The following is a 12,748-nucleotide window of genomic DNA, read 5'->3' on the forward strand; positions in this document are numbered from 1 at the left end:
ACCAGGAAAAGATACATCACAAAAATCATTTAAAGGAATGCAATCGAAGTGCAACTACCTGCGTAACAGCAGATGTGTGAACACCAGTTCATCAGGAGTGGGACAGACTTGCCATACTCAGGCTCAGGCTTTAGCCCAGTAGTAGACCATTAAATCTGGCAGAGCCCAGCTACCAGTAGATCTTCCTCTCTGCAGGACACGCTGGTTAATCTTAGAGCAGTAAAGTAAGTTTTGCTTCTAATGTTTAGTGAGGATTTAAGGGCCCTGGCTTGCGGTTTAGCAGATAATGCTGAGAGACATTTGTACTCAGGACAGTGTCAGACTTATTCATTTCTATGAAAGTGTCAGTGGATTTTAACATTTGTTCTCACACAATGCTTGATCTGAGAGTGAGTGTGTGTTTAAACACCAAGGCAAACCATGGAAGCCACTGAGGAGAGCGAGGTCAAGATGAAGAGGAGCATGCTTCGAGATTACTATTGCATGTGTTTTTACCAAAAGCAGAAGATTCTTATTAAAGTAAAAATAATCTATACTGGAATATAATATGAGGTAATAATATAATAGTAATCGGGGGGAAAATTCCCTTGCTCTTGGATATTAAAAATATTTTAAAAAATGTTTATCAGATCTTCCTCCTGAAGTTTTATATCCTGAATTTCTTTCTTTCTTTCTTTTCTTTTCCACAACCACATGTGTACAAGGTGCTGAATTTTCCCAGATGTTACCTTCAGAGAGGGGAATTCTGACCGAATATATTTCAATATCTACTGTTTTCAGTGAAAATTCTCAATAACTTCAAATTGTAAATGCTTTTCTTTTAAGCCTCATGAAATCAGGTTCATGTGAATATAATTTTAGTCTAATAATTAGGTTTTAATGTCTCTTAGCAAACAAAAAATTACTTTTTTGCTGCACCACTGGAAAACAAAATACATTCACTTTGTTAATGTACTTATCTCAAAATAAAAAGACACCAGTCTCTGGGTGTGAGTGAAAAAATGTCCAGTTTAAATCTTGAGGCAATGTCATTTTTAACTGGATAATAACCATGAACCAGAACTTCATGGTTCAGGTGTCAGTGTTTAAGTCTTGGCTGAAGGTTAGGATTTGTTTAGTCAAGTCTTCTGTGAATAGTTTGTTCTTAGATAAAGGAGCAGGTCTGGAGGATTCACAGGAGTAGAGTGTTGGGGTGAACTGGGATGTTTGGATGCCGTCACAGTTGATATCTTCAACGAAACAGACTTCATGTGAAAACTGTGATGAATTTCCTGGTTATACAACTGCACTATTTGTCCATATAGTACACAATAATAGAAGGGATTTATTTATAATCGCACTATCCGCTGTCACCCAGATGAGGATGAGTTCCCTTTTGAGTCTGGTTCCTCTCAACGTTTCTTCCTCATGTCATCTCAGGGTAGATTTTCCTCACCACCGTCACCTCTGGCTCGCTCATTAGGGATAAATTCAGACGTTTACAATTTATATCCTGAATTTATATATTTCTGTAAAGCTGCTCTGTGACAATGTCCACTGTTAAAAGTGCTGTACAAATAAAATTGAATTGAATTTTCTTTCACTTTATTCAGGAGCAGAAGTCTTTTTGTGACTGCATGGGAAGTGGGAATTAGGTTCCTTTGGAATAAAGCTAGATAAAGCTGGTAGACACTGTGTGCGCGCGTGTTCCATTCGGGCTTCCGTAGTGACGTCATCTTCAAGGGCCTTGCTAATGTTTTGTTTTTTGTGTCCGATTAGCTGATGTCTCAGTTACATGTCAAACTTGGATTTATTCCGCTTTAATAGTAGGAGACATCGTTAGCTTATACTGAGGACACTGTTTATGTATCGACGCCTGAGTGTAAAATATGCCAGTCCACCAACAACCCCGAAGTAAGCCATGCTAGCTAGCTAACCCCATGCTAGCTAGCTAACGCTGCTTGCTGCTGGCGTCTCTGAGCTGCACATGCCTCTGCATTACTCTGTGGTCTGTGTTACTTCTGCATACTTTCGACTAGTTAGTCAGGTCCTGTGCTTGTAGGGTTTGTGGCTGTGTCTTAGCTAACATTAGCTGCCTTTGCTGTAACTGTAGAGTTGTACAGTTGCTAAGCTGTATATGTGTTTAATGGTGTGACTGCTGTGTTTCTCACAAGACAGTGACGCTGTAGTGTGATGTTCCTACACATTCCTTTAAAAACTGTTCTTTAGTTAGTGGACTAGCTGAGGTGGATGTCTTCTGTCTTAGCAGTAAACCCATGTTTGTCCGACCCCTGAGTGCAGTGAGCTCTGCTCCAGCTGCTGCTGCTGCTGTTTGGAGACAGTGGTACTGGAGAAGTCCATTTCCACTGATCATCACCAGAAACCCCTTCACTTCCCCCAGACCCCCCTGTCCTTTCACCTGGAGCGAGTCACGCAGCACTGATCGGCCCAGACCGCTCCATCTCTCAGCTGGCCTGATGAAGACGCCTGACGCAGAGCCTCCTGTGAAAAGGAGGAAGAGCCTGGAGTGTGAGCGCTCAGGTGGAGGTGTGCAGCCCAGCCCCAAACGCTCCGCTCCGAGAGAGAGACGGGAGCCCAGTCCTCACAGCGCCACTGATGCAGCGTTCCCGCTTCCTTCTGGGAGACTTTCCCCCCGCCTGGATGGCACGGGGATTAAAACAGGTGATGATGCAGCAGAACCTCTGTGATCTGTTCTAGTGCAGAGATTGTATTAATTATTATTAATGATTCTCTTACAGAGTTAAAGAGGCAGTGGGAGGATCTTACTGAGAGCCGTGCAAGCATAAGTGTTGGACCCTTCGATTTCTCAGTGATGTCCTACAATATTCTCTCTCAAGAACTACTTCTGAGCAATCCTTACCTTTACAAACACTGTAACCCTCGTGTGCTGGAGTGGCGCCATCGATTCCCCAACCTCATCCACGAGCTGGAGCAGCACGCTGCAGATGTGAGATGAGGACTTGTGTATTTCAGCCTCCACACTGAGCTGGTCCTGAGCACCAGCTGCTTTATTAATGTTCATTTGTACGGAATGGCGTCTCATGACAGAATCCTTTATTGTGACTTCAGGCCTTGTGTGTGTGTGTGTGTGTAATACATCTTCAGTATGATTCGTGTGGTTAAGTGTTTAAAATATATTTGTCTCCATAGATAATGTGTCTTCAGGAGGTGCAAGAGGATCATTATCAGAAGCAGATTAAACCCAGTCTAGAACAGCTAGGTACGTAATATTTAACACTGACTTACTTGTACTTGATTTAAAGGTGCATTGGGTGAGATTAGTCTTTTTTTTCTCTAATAGTTAGGTGAGTTTGACATTTGAGTGATTCCTGCTCATGTTCATGAAGCTCCGACTCCAGGCTCTGCAGTGGCCCATAGAGATTCTAGTAAATGACTGACATCCAAACACGAACACGTGTTCCAGACCAGAAATCCATTTTCCAAACGGATGTTCTAGCAATTTAATACACTTTTGCTAAGGCCATGATGTAAACAATAGTTTTTTTCTACATATTTCCCACGCTATTTGTAAAGTAAGGAATAAAAAAATCGACTGTTGCACCTTTAAGCCAACAGAAATAAAGCGTGTGAGTGACAGTATAATTTACATTCTTGCATTCTTTCCCTCCTTCGCAGGCTACCACTGTGAGTACAAACGCCGGACTGGCCGCAAGCTCGATGGCTGCATGGTGGCTTTTAAGAAGTCTCATTTCACACTCCTCTCCTCTCACCCTGTGGAGTTTTTCCGCCATGGAATCTCGATCCTGGACCGGGATAACGTGGGACTGATCGTGGTGCTGAAGCCCGTGGGGGCGTCAGGCTCGGAGCGTAACGTCTGCGTGGTCACGACTCACCTGCTGTACAACCCACGGCGTGGTGACATCAAGCTGGCACAGCTGGCGCTCCTGCTGGCCGAGATCAGTCGCGTAGCACGGCAGGACGACGGTACGACCTGCCCCATACTGCTGTGTGGCGACTTTAACTCGGTGCCCGCGAGTCCCCTCTACACCTTCATTACAGACAGCAAGCTGGAGTATGCAGGCATGCCCATTGGCAAGGTGAGAGTGTACACGCTGCTCTGTGTTCACTGTACGCTGCCTTTAGAAAGGTTTTCAGTCGTCCAGCGTTAAACACTCCACTTCTGATGAGTCTCCGTATCTGTGGGATTAAAGAATCTGTAAGATTGTCCTGCAAAGGCTTGTGCACTACTGATTTGTCCCTGCTCGCAGTTTACTTAAAAAAAAAAAAAAAAAAAAGTGAAATTTTTTTTCTAGAACTGCCAAAAGAGTTTTTTTTCCAGTGTTTCAGTCATGATTACGTTATATTAAGTGGATTATGAACCTGATGACGGTGAATTGTGATGTCTATAAAACATGGATGGAATTAGACGATCGATGGTCTGTATTGCGTTGTCCTTTTGCCCCTTTTATGGTCTTTGTTGTGCGAAGCATGATGAAAATCGCTCCCTTTGTCAGGAGAATAGCAGCGAGCTGCAGTGGAGAAGGCCGTACTTGTTTTTTTGCTCCATGATTCTGTGTAATTTCACCTCCGTGACGTAAGTGTTGATGCCGCGTGGCATTGCTGGTTCTAATTTAAACGAGGTGTTGGATTTTAATGATGACAGTTAAACAGAAGAACTCTGAGGCCCGTGGCCTGGCTGAAGTGGACGCACTTCCTGTTGGAGAAGCTGCAGATGATATGATGAGTCACCAGCTCAGGCTTTAAAGTAACGTCGTGGATCGGCTCGTTTGTGTTGATCAGGTTCTCCAGGCTGTACAGTCAGCGCAGAGCGAGTTTGCAGAGCGGCTTATCGCAGTGGCGGAACAATCGTCCCAGCAGGATGTCAGAGTACACGCGAGGCAAAGATGCATCAGATTGAACAGCAGTATGAGTCTCTACAAGGGAAGATTGAAAAACAGATCACGTAATAACGTTACTGGAAAACAATAACGAGATTATCGCTGTGCCTGAAGGAAGCGTGAACAACTGAATTTATGGTGAATTTCTTGCCAAATATACTGTGCAGCTCAGGTGGAGGTGGAGGTGTTGTGATAATGGATGATGTCATGCTCCTTTTCCGTAAACTGATGGTGATGGAGCTTCTTGTTTTCATGTGTACGCGTGTCGTGGGGTGGAGGGTAAGTACTTCGCTGTGTGGGTGGGGTCTGGGGCTTTATCTTGTTTGTGTATTTCGGGGATGTGTGTATGTTGGGGTTATTTTTAATTAGCAGTATTATTTCTTCATTGCGCCCTTTGTTTATGATTGTCCTCCATATGGTTTATGACACACAAGGTTGACTTTGTCACTGTTGGGAATGTAAATGGAACGTAACGGGAATGTAAAGGGAACGAAAAGGGAACGTAAAGGGAATCCTGTTAATCCCATGTGGTGCAGATGGAATGACTGAGATGAGACGTAAAGGCACAGAGGCGTTTTTGCTCAATCTGGAATGCTTTTGGATGCAATAATGCGATATTATAATGTGTTTAATTTGGGTTATTTGTTCCCTTATTGATAAAAGGCTTTAAAATAATATAATACGTTTTCCATTTAATCTTTTTACAAACTATTTGGCTCATGTCTCGTTTTATTGGGAAGAAAAAAAACGCTCTTGGAATATTTTTAAGCGATAACACGCACTAGTGTACTCTGATTATATCTAGAATATAATTGGAGTAAATGTTACTGGATATCATTATATCGTGTAGAGACGTTATGGTCTAGTTATCAGGCTAGTGCCACATCGCCTTACTTAATATTATTATTCATTATTACAGACTCGCAGAAAAGGAACATCGTTGTTGGCATTAAAACAAAATCCTGAGAATGTTCTAATCTTGAGCGCTGTACACTGAAATTACTCCAAGTTACAGAAACCATACTCACTTAGGAGCATTTCGAGGACATCTAGCTCAAGTTATCACTCTCTTCTCTCTCCTAACACCTGGTTGCCTCTCTCTCTCTCATTTCCTCTTCCTGTCGCAGGTATCAGGACAGGAAGAAAGCCCTCGAGGGCAGCGAATCCTCACGTCACCCCTTTGGCCCTCCAGCCTCGGCATCTCCCAGCTGTGCCAGTACGAAGCCCAGACTAACGGTGAGACCCGTCACTCTGTATTACTGAAGGGTTATTACAGAGGCAGTGTTATTGCGTATTCTCTCATAAGAATTCATCAGTGTATTCAGTCTAAAAACCAACCAAGTGGCAACTCCGACAGTCGATATTCTTATTCATTCTGTGCAAAAGTCTTAGGCACGTGGAAAGAAATGCTGTAGAGCAAAGATGCCTTCAGAAATAATGAAATTAAATGTTTCTACATTTTTAAAAAATCCTATAAAGAGCAGTAAACAGTAATAAATGAAACAAAGTCAATATTTAATGTGACGATTCTTCACTTTAAATAAATAAAGCAGTATCTGAGGTGCAGTGTGTGCAGTTTTATAAGGAAATGAGCTGGAAGTGTTACTGAGCATCTTGCAGAAGCAGCCACAGTTCTTCTGGAGACTTTGACTGTCGACTCGCTTCTTATTTCTGCAGCGAAACCCAGCAGCCTTCATTCTGTTTTTATCTGAAAAGTGTCTCTTATGGAATCTGCTGCTTTCTTTACTGACATACAAACATTTTTCTGTAACGTTTCATTTTGTGCTGGAAAACTAATGTTTGGAATCTAAAAAGGTTTTTGTACTGAATCAATAATGTAGAAGTCAGAAAATAAACATCTATAACAAAGTTTGTACTAAAAAAAAGACTTTTGCACAGCACTGGATGCTGGTAAAGATGCATGACTTTTGTGTAGTCTAAGATCTGATGAAAATAAGAACTAATCCAGTTACAGATGAGATTTTTTGTTACGGTTTATTCTGGTGTTGCGGATTAAATAGAGCATGATTTATACACAGATGATGGAAAGTGGGTTGAAAAATAACTCCGATATATTAAACTGGTCTCATTTTTTGGTCTCCGAAACAGAACCTGATGTAAAGGAATCAGGGCAACAGGGTTCAAAAAAAGGGTACGTTCTGTTTAATTCTACGTCATTTCCTTCATTTAAAGAATTTAATGAAATCCAGTCTGACACTGCAGTGCGTCACAGCTCTGTTTTTCACACACTGATGATGGATCTCGGGAATGATTTCCTCTCTTTGTCTTTCACCAGCTTGAACAGCACCAGCATTGAACACAGTTTTAAGCTGACCTCGGCGTACTCTCACTACCTAAAAGAGAGCGGTCGTCGCGAAATCACCACCTGCCACTCACGCACGGCCATTACCGTCGATTACATCTTCTATTCTCCAGCGCAGAGGGACGAGTCAGGCTTTACAGGTCAGACCTCTGAGTGTGTTTAATACGTTTATCTCTGCTCACGCCACATGCACACACGGTCTCTTATTTTAAGTCTCTTAAACCCTCTACTGCTCTGTTTTTGTCGTCACTTCACACGTGATATACCGGTACAGTTCCTCCCCATGATAAGAATTTATCATCCCACGATATTGAGGATCTCGTTGAAGGCGAAGTTCCAACCCTGGATGAGGAAGAAGAATTAATCCTCAGAAAAGGAGCTTCCTCTGTAACATGGAAGTGGGTCGTATACAGAAGATCAGACGTGAATCAGACGGTTCTCAAGACTGTACGCTGATGTGACTTGTGGCCTAAAAGATCTCGTCATTTTTATCGTTACCACAAAAAATACCATGAAATATCGTGATATAGTTTTAAGTCTATATCGCCCATCTCTAGTGTTAACATTCAGTGTGAAAACAAGCAAGGAAGCTGTCGGATTGGTGAAATAGTTCCTGAAGATAAAATGACCAAACTCGGGAGGAGGGAAGGCCGAGTGCTCAGGCACGAGTCGAAGCGGGTTACAGCATGTCTGAGTCGAATCCTACGCAACGCTAACAAGTCACATGACTCGTTAATCATATAGCATTTCACGTCAAAGCATATAACCTAAACATGATTAGGTTTTGTTATTGAGATAATGCAGACAAGAGTCACAAAGAAACTTAAGCAACAGTTAAACTTCACATTACAGTTACAATCTCTTTAGTATTCATTATAAAAATACTTACATATGATTGAAAGCCAGATGATTTTAGCTAAATTGTTAAGATGATGAAGCATTCAGGCTAAAAAGGTAAATACATGAAGTTAAAACGGTAACGTTGCAGTCTTGTACCCTGCTTTAAATACGTACAGCCTGGCCTTGTATAGACACCGTGCATCACCAGACATGTTTGAACAGTGACGCATTTGAGTTGCTAAGATTAAATTAGAAAGTAATTTTTCCGTAATTAAGTGAGGATTCCGGTGTGTTGAGCAGGTTCACTGATTTGTAATAATTTGAGAAATAACCAAATGTGGGATTTTCATTAAACTGGTCTGAGGCTTGTGATTGTACAAGATCTTGGATACCTCTGATCACACTGACATGTTAACACGGCACGTACGTTTGTACCATATATTAGTTGAGGAACATGCATTTCACTAAAAAAACCCAAACTGGTATAAACACTGATGCAGACTGTTTCTATCCTAACTCGTTTTTTACCTTTAAAAATTTGTAAATGCATAATAAGACATGATCCATATCTAAACTCCCACTTAACCTTTTTCAGTCTTTTATGTGTTTAGTCATTTTTTATTTATTAGAAGAGTCAAAATATGTTATGTGGTGTGACTGTATGACTGCAATTCTAAAAAAAAAAAAAAAAAAAAGAAATAAAAAGAAAGCTCGTTTTAAATGACTCTAAATGCTTTTATATTTTTATTTTGCCAAATTTGGAAAAAATTCTAAAATTGTTCATTTTTTGAAATATCGTCTGGTGCAACCTTGAAGAAAAGAAGTTTTGCATACGTGTTTTTCTACAGAAGTTACTGGACTTGAAATACTTTCAAAATTTGAAGCATATTCAAGAAAATATTGTATTTGAAGGGTAAATCACGGTCGCACCACATGATCACTGTTAAGACCATGGCCAAGTAATGTTGAAGAAAAAGTGCTAAACTCACAATTGCGTGTTTTTATATAAATATATGTTTATACACCACATTCTACACCAAGTTTCAACAATTCACAAATATATACTTGATTTATATTTTAAAATTTGCCTTATATGTCCATGACTCAATATTATTATCATTATTATTATTATTATTATTATTATTATTATTATTATTGCTCCAGCTTTATGAGTAAGATATAATGGGTTATATTACATTTTGTTACTACATTTCTTCTGTAGTTGTAGGTTATGGTATCAGCTAGCTAAAAGCACATTAATTACAGAAGCAGTGTGTAGAAAGCAGTAACGTTAGTGATCGTGCTGCACACGTTAACCGCAGTGCGTTTCCGGACACCGCTTAACCACGGAGCTGTGTTTTGTTCCCAGAATGCAGTGCTGCACCCCAGCGAGGCCTGCAGCTGCTGTCCAGGCTGGCCCTGGTCAGCGAGGCCGAGCTGAGAGAAGTGAACGGCCTGCCCAATCAGTGCCACTCCTCCGACCACCTCCCTCTCATTGCCCGATTCCGCCTGCACTCCTGAGCACCTCGTCTGTCTGCTGCTGCGGCGGAAATGTATCTGAAATTTACACAATAACCTAAAAGTGACTGTTCAGTTGTTTTATGCTTGTTGATGATTAGATCTCTGGAACTTTGTTATTCCTGCGGTTTCTGAGCGGATCTGATCGTTTCAGGTGCATCACCCATGATGATGCGAACAGGAGGACACAGACTACGATGAGTTTCTTCACCAGCAAAACTGGATTCATTTCCTCTCACGTGTGTTACGTGACGTTTTTTTAATTGCACATCAGGTGGATTTGTGTCCACTTCTGACGCCTGAAGCTGAAGTCACGGGCTGGAAAGACATAGACTTGAACTGTAGAATTGTTATTATTGGGATTTTTAAAGACTGCCATGTGTCCATACCTGATTTTATTGAAGTTTACTTTTAATTTATTGGGCATGAAGTGCAAGTGTCTTATGTACATGTGTAATACGTACGCTAGGGCTGCAGCTAACAGTTTTGTTTTGTTTTTTTTAAACACTGATGAACACCATCCTGTGTATTTGAATATTCTAGAAGGGTAAATACTCAAAACATTTAATAAATGAAACTCAGCAGAATACGAATCCTATGAAAAAGACCTCACCATATTTGAGCTAAATAAAGACTTTTAAAGGTGTATATAATCAGCTTAAACTGTGTGATTGAACTGTATGTTTTCTTACAAGCTTTCATCCTTTGAAAACTAGAACTCTTCAACTCTGGAAGCTTTCATGCTCCAGAACCTCATACGATGGCAATAACATGAATGATGTCTCTAAAAACAGATTTCAACACAATATCAATCCAATACTTGATGTATTCTAAATGCTGCGTTAAGAAGGTGGAACACACCTCAAGTCTATAGAATAATAGTCTATAAAAGTGTCTATAATTTGAATTTGAATTATTTTACTGGTTTCTAATGCATTATAGAATAAGTGGAGTGTGTCATGTATTAGTTGGAGCCCTAATGTACATTATAGTACTCTTGTATTATTTTTTTTTTTACATTGCACAGTACAGCTAGAGTTTTTGCTCTTATCCCTTATTTCTTTTTTTAATCTGGTACAGTTCAAGTCAGATATTTTATAATAAACATCTGGATCAAACATAAATCAAGACTCAAGCTTATTAAATCCTTTGCTCAGTTTCCTCCAGCTGTTACAGCCGTGTTAATTACGTCCCGAATAGATCCATGTGGGACCTCTGTGCAGGTCGGCATTGATATAAACCTGTGAAAGTCTAAAGGCTAAACTCTCACTTCAGGATGCGAGTTCTCTACAGGTTTGTTATTGATGGATGGAGTAACTCTCATTCTGATGCACTCCTTCTCTTTCTGCTCTTTCCTTTATTCCATTTAGCTCTTTCTGTACCTCGCACTCACTACATACCATCAGTGGCCTATCCGATTCATTCTCATGCTGTTTTATGTATGGAGCATATTAAATCCTGTGACTGGGATTGTTCGTGGTTTACCATGAGCTGAGTGAAACAAGGAAAAAGTGTATTACACATTACTTTTGTAATGTTTTACAGTCAAATGGGAATGAAAGGAGAATTGCTGTAGATTTTTTCTTTTCTTAAGACAAGAAAAAGGCATTAAGACATCATCAAGCACATACATAAAAATAATAATAATAGTAATGTTGATTGCTGAGGTTTTGGAAATCCCTCCATGTGCTGCAGTGGCAGTAAGAGCAGTACTGAACGCTATGGATTTATTTTTTGCTCATGTCTGTGGGATTTAGGGACAATGTTAAAGCGTTAAAGTGTTATAGTGTTGTATCACGTGTAGTTTTGTCTCAAGCCACACATTTGTTCTGTTACAGAAACCACTGAGATGTGTGTGTGTGTGTGAATGGTTTTGTTAATTACGCAGCCATTATTTATTGAAAAATCAATATAATAATATTTAAATCTGTGTTTGTGGTTTGATTCAATGATTTTCCTAAAATTGTATTTCTTAAAATTGTATTAATGCACATATAAGTATGAAAACATACTTTTATTACAACACACCAGAAATTACAAAAAGCCGGAAGTGTAAACGTTGATGTTTTTTAAGTACCCATGGACTCTCAGTCTATACAAATCTTTAAAGACCTGTTCAGGTGATGCTAACATGTCATTCCCATTTTACTGTATTTGCACCAACATGCAGCTGAGCGACATAACAAAATTCAAAAGACATGTAAACAACTTACATGTAAAAAAATAATAAAACAGCTGAGCAATACCAATAAAATGGCATTTACAGTGTTAATGGACTGTGGAGTTAATCAGATGAATGGACAGGGATGTCAGGGGCCACAGGAGGATCATATTAAAAAAAAAAACCTTTTGATTCTATTCATACAGATGTTTAATCACCTGTTGAACATGCTGTGATGATGCATCCTGCCAGTTTTGATGGGTTCTTTTCCACACAGCTGAGTAACACACAAAAAAGTCAGTAGGATTTGTGTTACAGTCTGATAAGTACAAGTGCTATATTATTCTTTTATTTCACCACAAGATGGCAGCATCTGGCTAAACATACACCTTAATACTATTTCATATTGCAGATGTTTATTTATTAAAGCAGTTCATTCAAAGTCACAGAACTAGAACATTTAGCCGACTATCAGTCAGCTTTCTCGTAATATATTGATGTTTGGTCTGACTTTTTTAACAATCACAGCTGAATGCTTTAAAACTGCACACGAAGCCGGGCTTCCTGTAAAATTTCCTTAAAATGCAGCGATGAAATGTTTGCCAAAGGGACTATATTATTCATCAGTCTTAGCAGAATTCGATGTTTTAGTGAATCAGTTGATCAGATCTCTCCCTACAGTATCACATCATTCCTTCATTAAACTCAAGCTGTTTTCGGTGGACAGCACAGCCTGCCTCCTCTGAAGCCCCTGATACAGCGCTGGTAGACATTCACACAAGCTGTGTGTGTTAGTGTGTGTTGGGTGTTTGTGTACTTGCTGTTTGAATGAGACAAACGATCAACACTCATTGGACGACTCTTCACTTTAACACGTCGTTTTGAGTCCCGTCCTGACGCACAGCTCCACTGGGAGTGATGGAGTGCCTATTTTACTCACTGTGGTTATTTATTGTGTGGATGGTTTTGGGTTATTTGGTATTTTAGGTAAAATAGATTACACTGTGTGGCCAAAAGTATGTGCCCCCCTGACCATTACACCCATAT

The 12,748-nt window shown here is 40.1% G+C and overlaps 1 protein-coding gene across 9 annotated transcripts; it reads left to right on the forward strand.

Moving 5' to 3' along the window:
• The first annotated feature begins 1,664 nt into the window (after nt 1-1,664).
• angel2 (angel homolog 2 (Drosophila)) lies at nt 1,665-10,664 on the forward strand. Of its 9 annotated transcripts, XM_026917613.3 has the most exons (10): nt 1,666-1,893; nt 2,246-2,661; nt 2,739-2,947; nt 3,151-3,220; nt 3,637-4,058; nt 5,987-6,095; nt 6,969-7,011; nt 7,156-7,322; nt 9,392-9,575; nt 9,695-10,664. In XM_026917613.3, exons 1-9 carry the CDS (start codon nt 1,844-1,846, stop codon nt 9,541-9,543), a joined length of 1,638 nt encoding a protein of 545 aa, XP_026773414.3. In that variant the 5' UTR covers nt 1,666-1,843; the 3' UTR covers nt 9,544-9,575; nt 9,695-10,664. The 9 variants fall into 9 exon arrangements, with proteins under 9 accessions (XP_026773415.3, XP_026773414.3, XP_026773418.3 ...); XM_026917614.3 differs by having other exon boundaries at nt 1,665-1,893; nt 2,249-2,661; nt 9,392-10,664; XM_026917617.3 differs by having other exon boundaries at nt 1,666-1,987; nt 9,392-10,664.
• Nucleotides 10,665-12,748: the final 2,084 nt, after the last annotated feature.

Source organism: Pangasianodon hypophthalmus, chromosome 30 (genome assembly GCF_027358585.1).
Source record: "Pangasianodon hypophthalmus isolate fPanHyp1 chromosome 30, fPanHyp1.pri, whole genome shotgun sequence".
Taxonomy (NCBI): domain Eukaryota; kingdom Metazoa; phylum Chordata; class Actinopteri; order Siluriformes; family Pangasiidae; genus Pangasianodon; species Pangasianodon hypophthalmus.

Excerpts from the sequence above, each read along its gene's own strand:
- angel2 (XM_026917612.3), top strand. The coding sequence starts at position 1,844 with ATGTATCGACGCCTGAGTGTAAAATATGCCAGTCCACCAACAACCCCG. Across the intron at positions 2,662-2,738 it reads TGGCACGGGGATTAAAACAG|AGTTAAAGAGGCAGTGGGAG; the intron begins GTGATGATGCAG and ends ATTCTCTTACAG. Across the intron at positions 7,323-9,391 it reads GGACGAGTCAGGCTTTACAG|AATGCAGTGCTGCACCCCAG; the intron begins GTCAGACCTCTG and ends TTTTGTTCCCAG.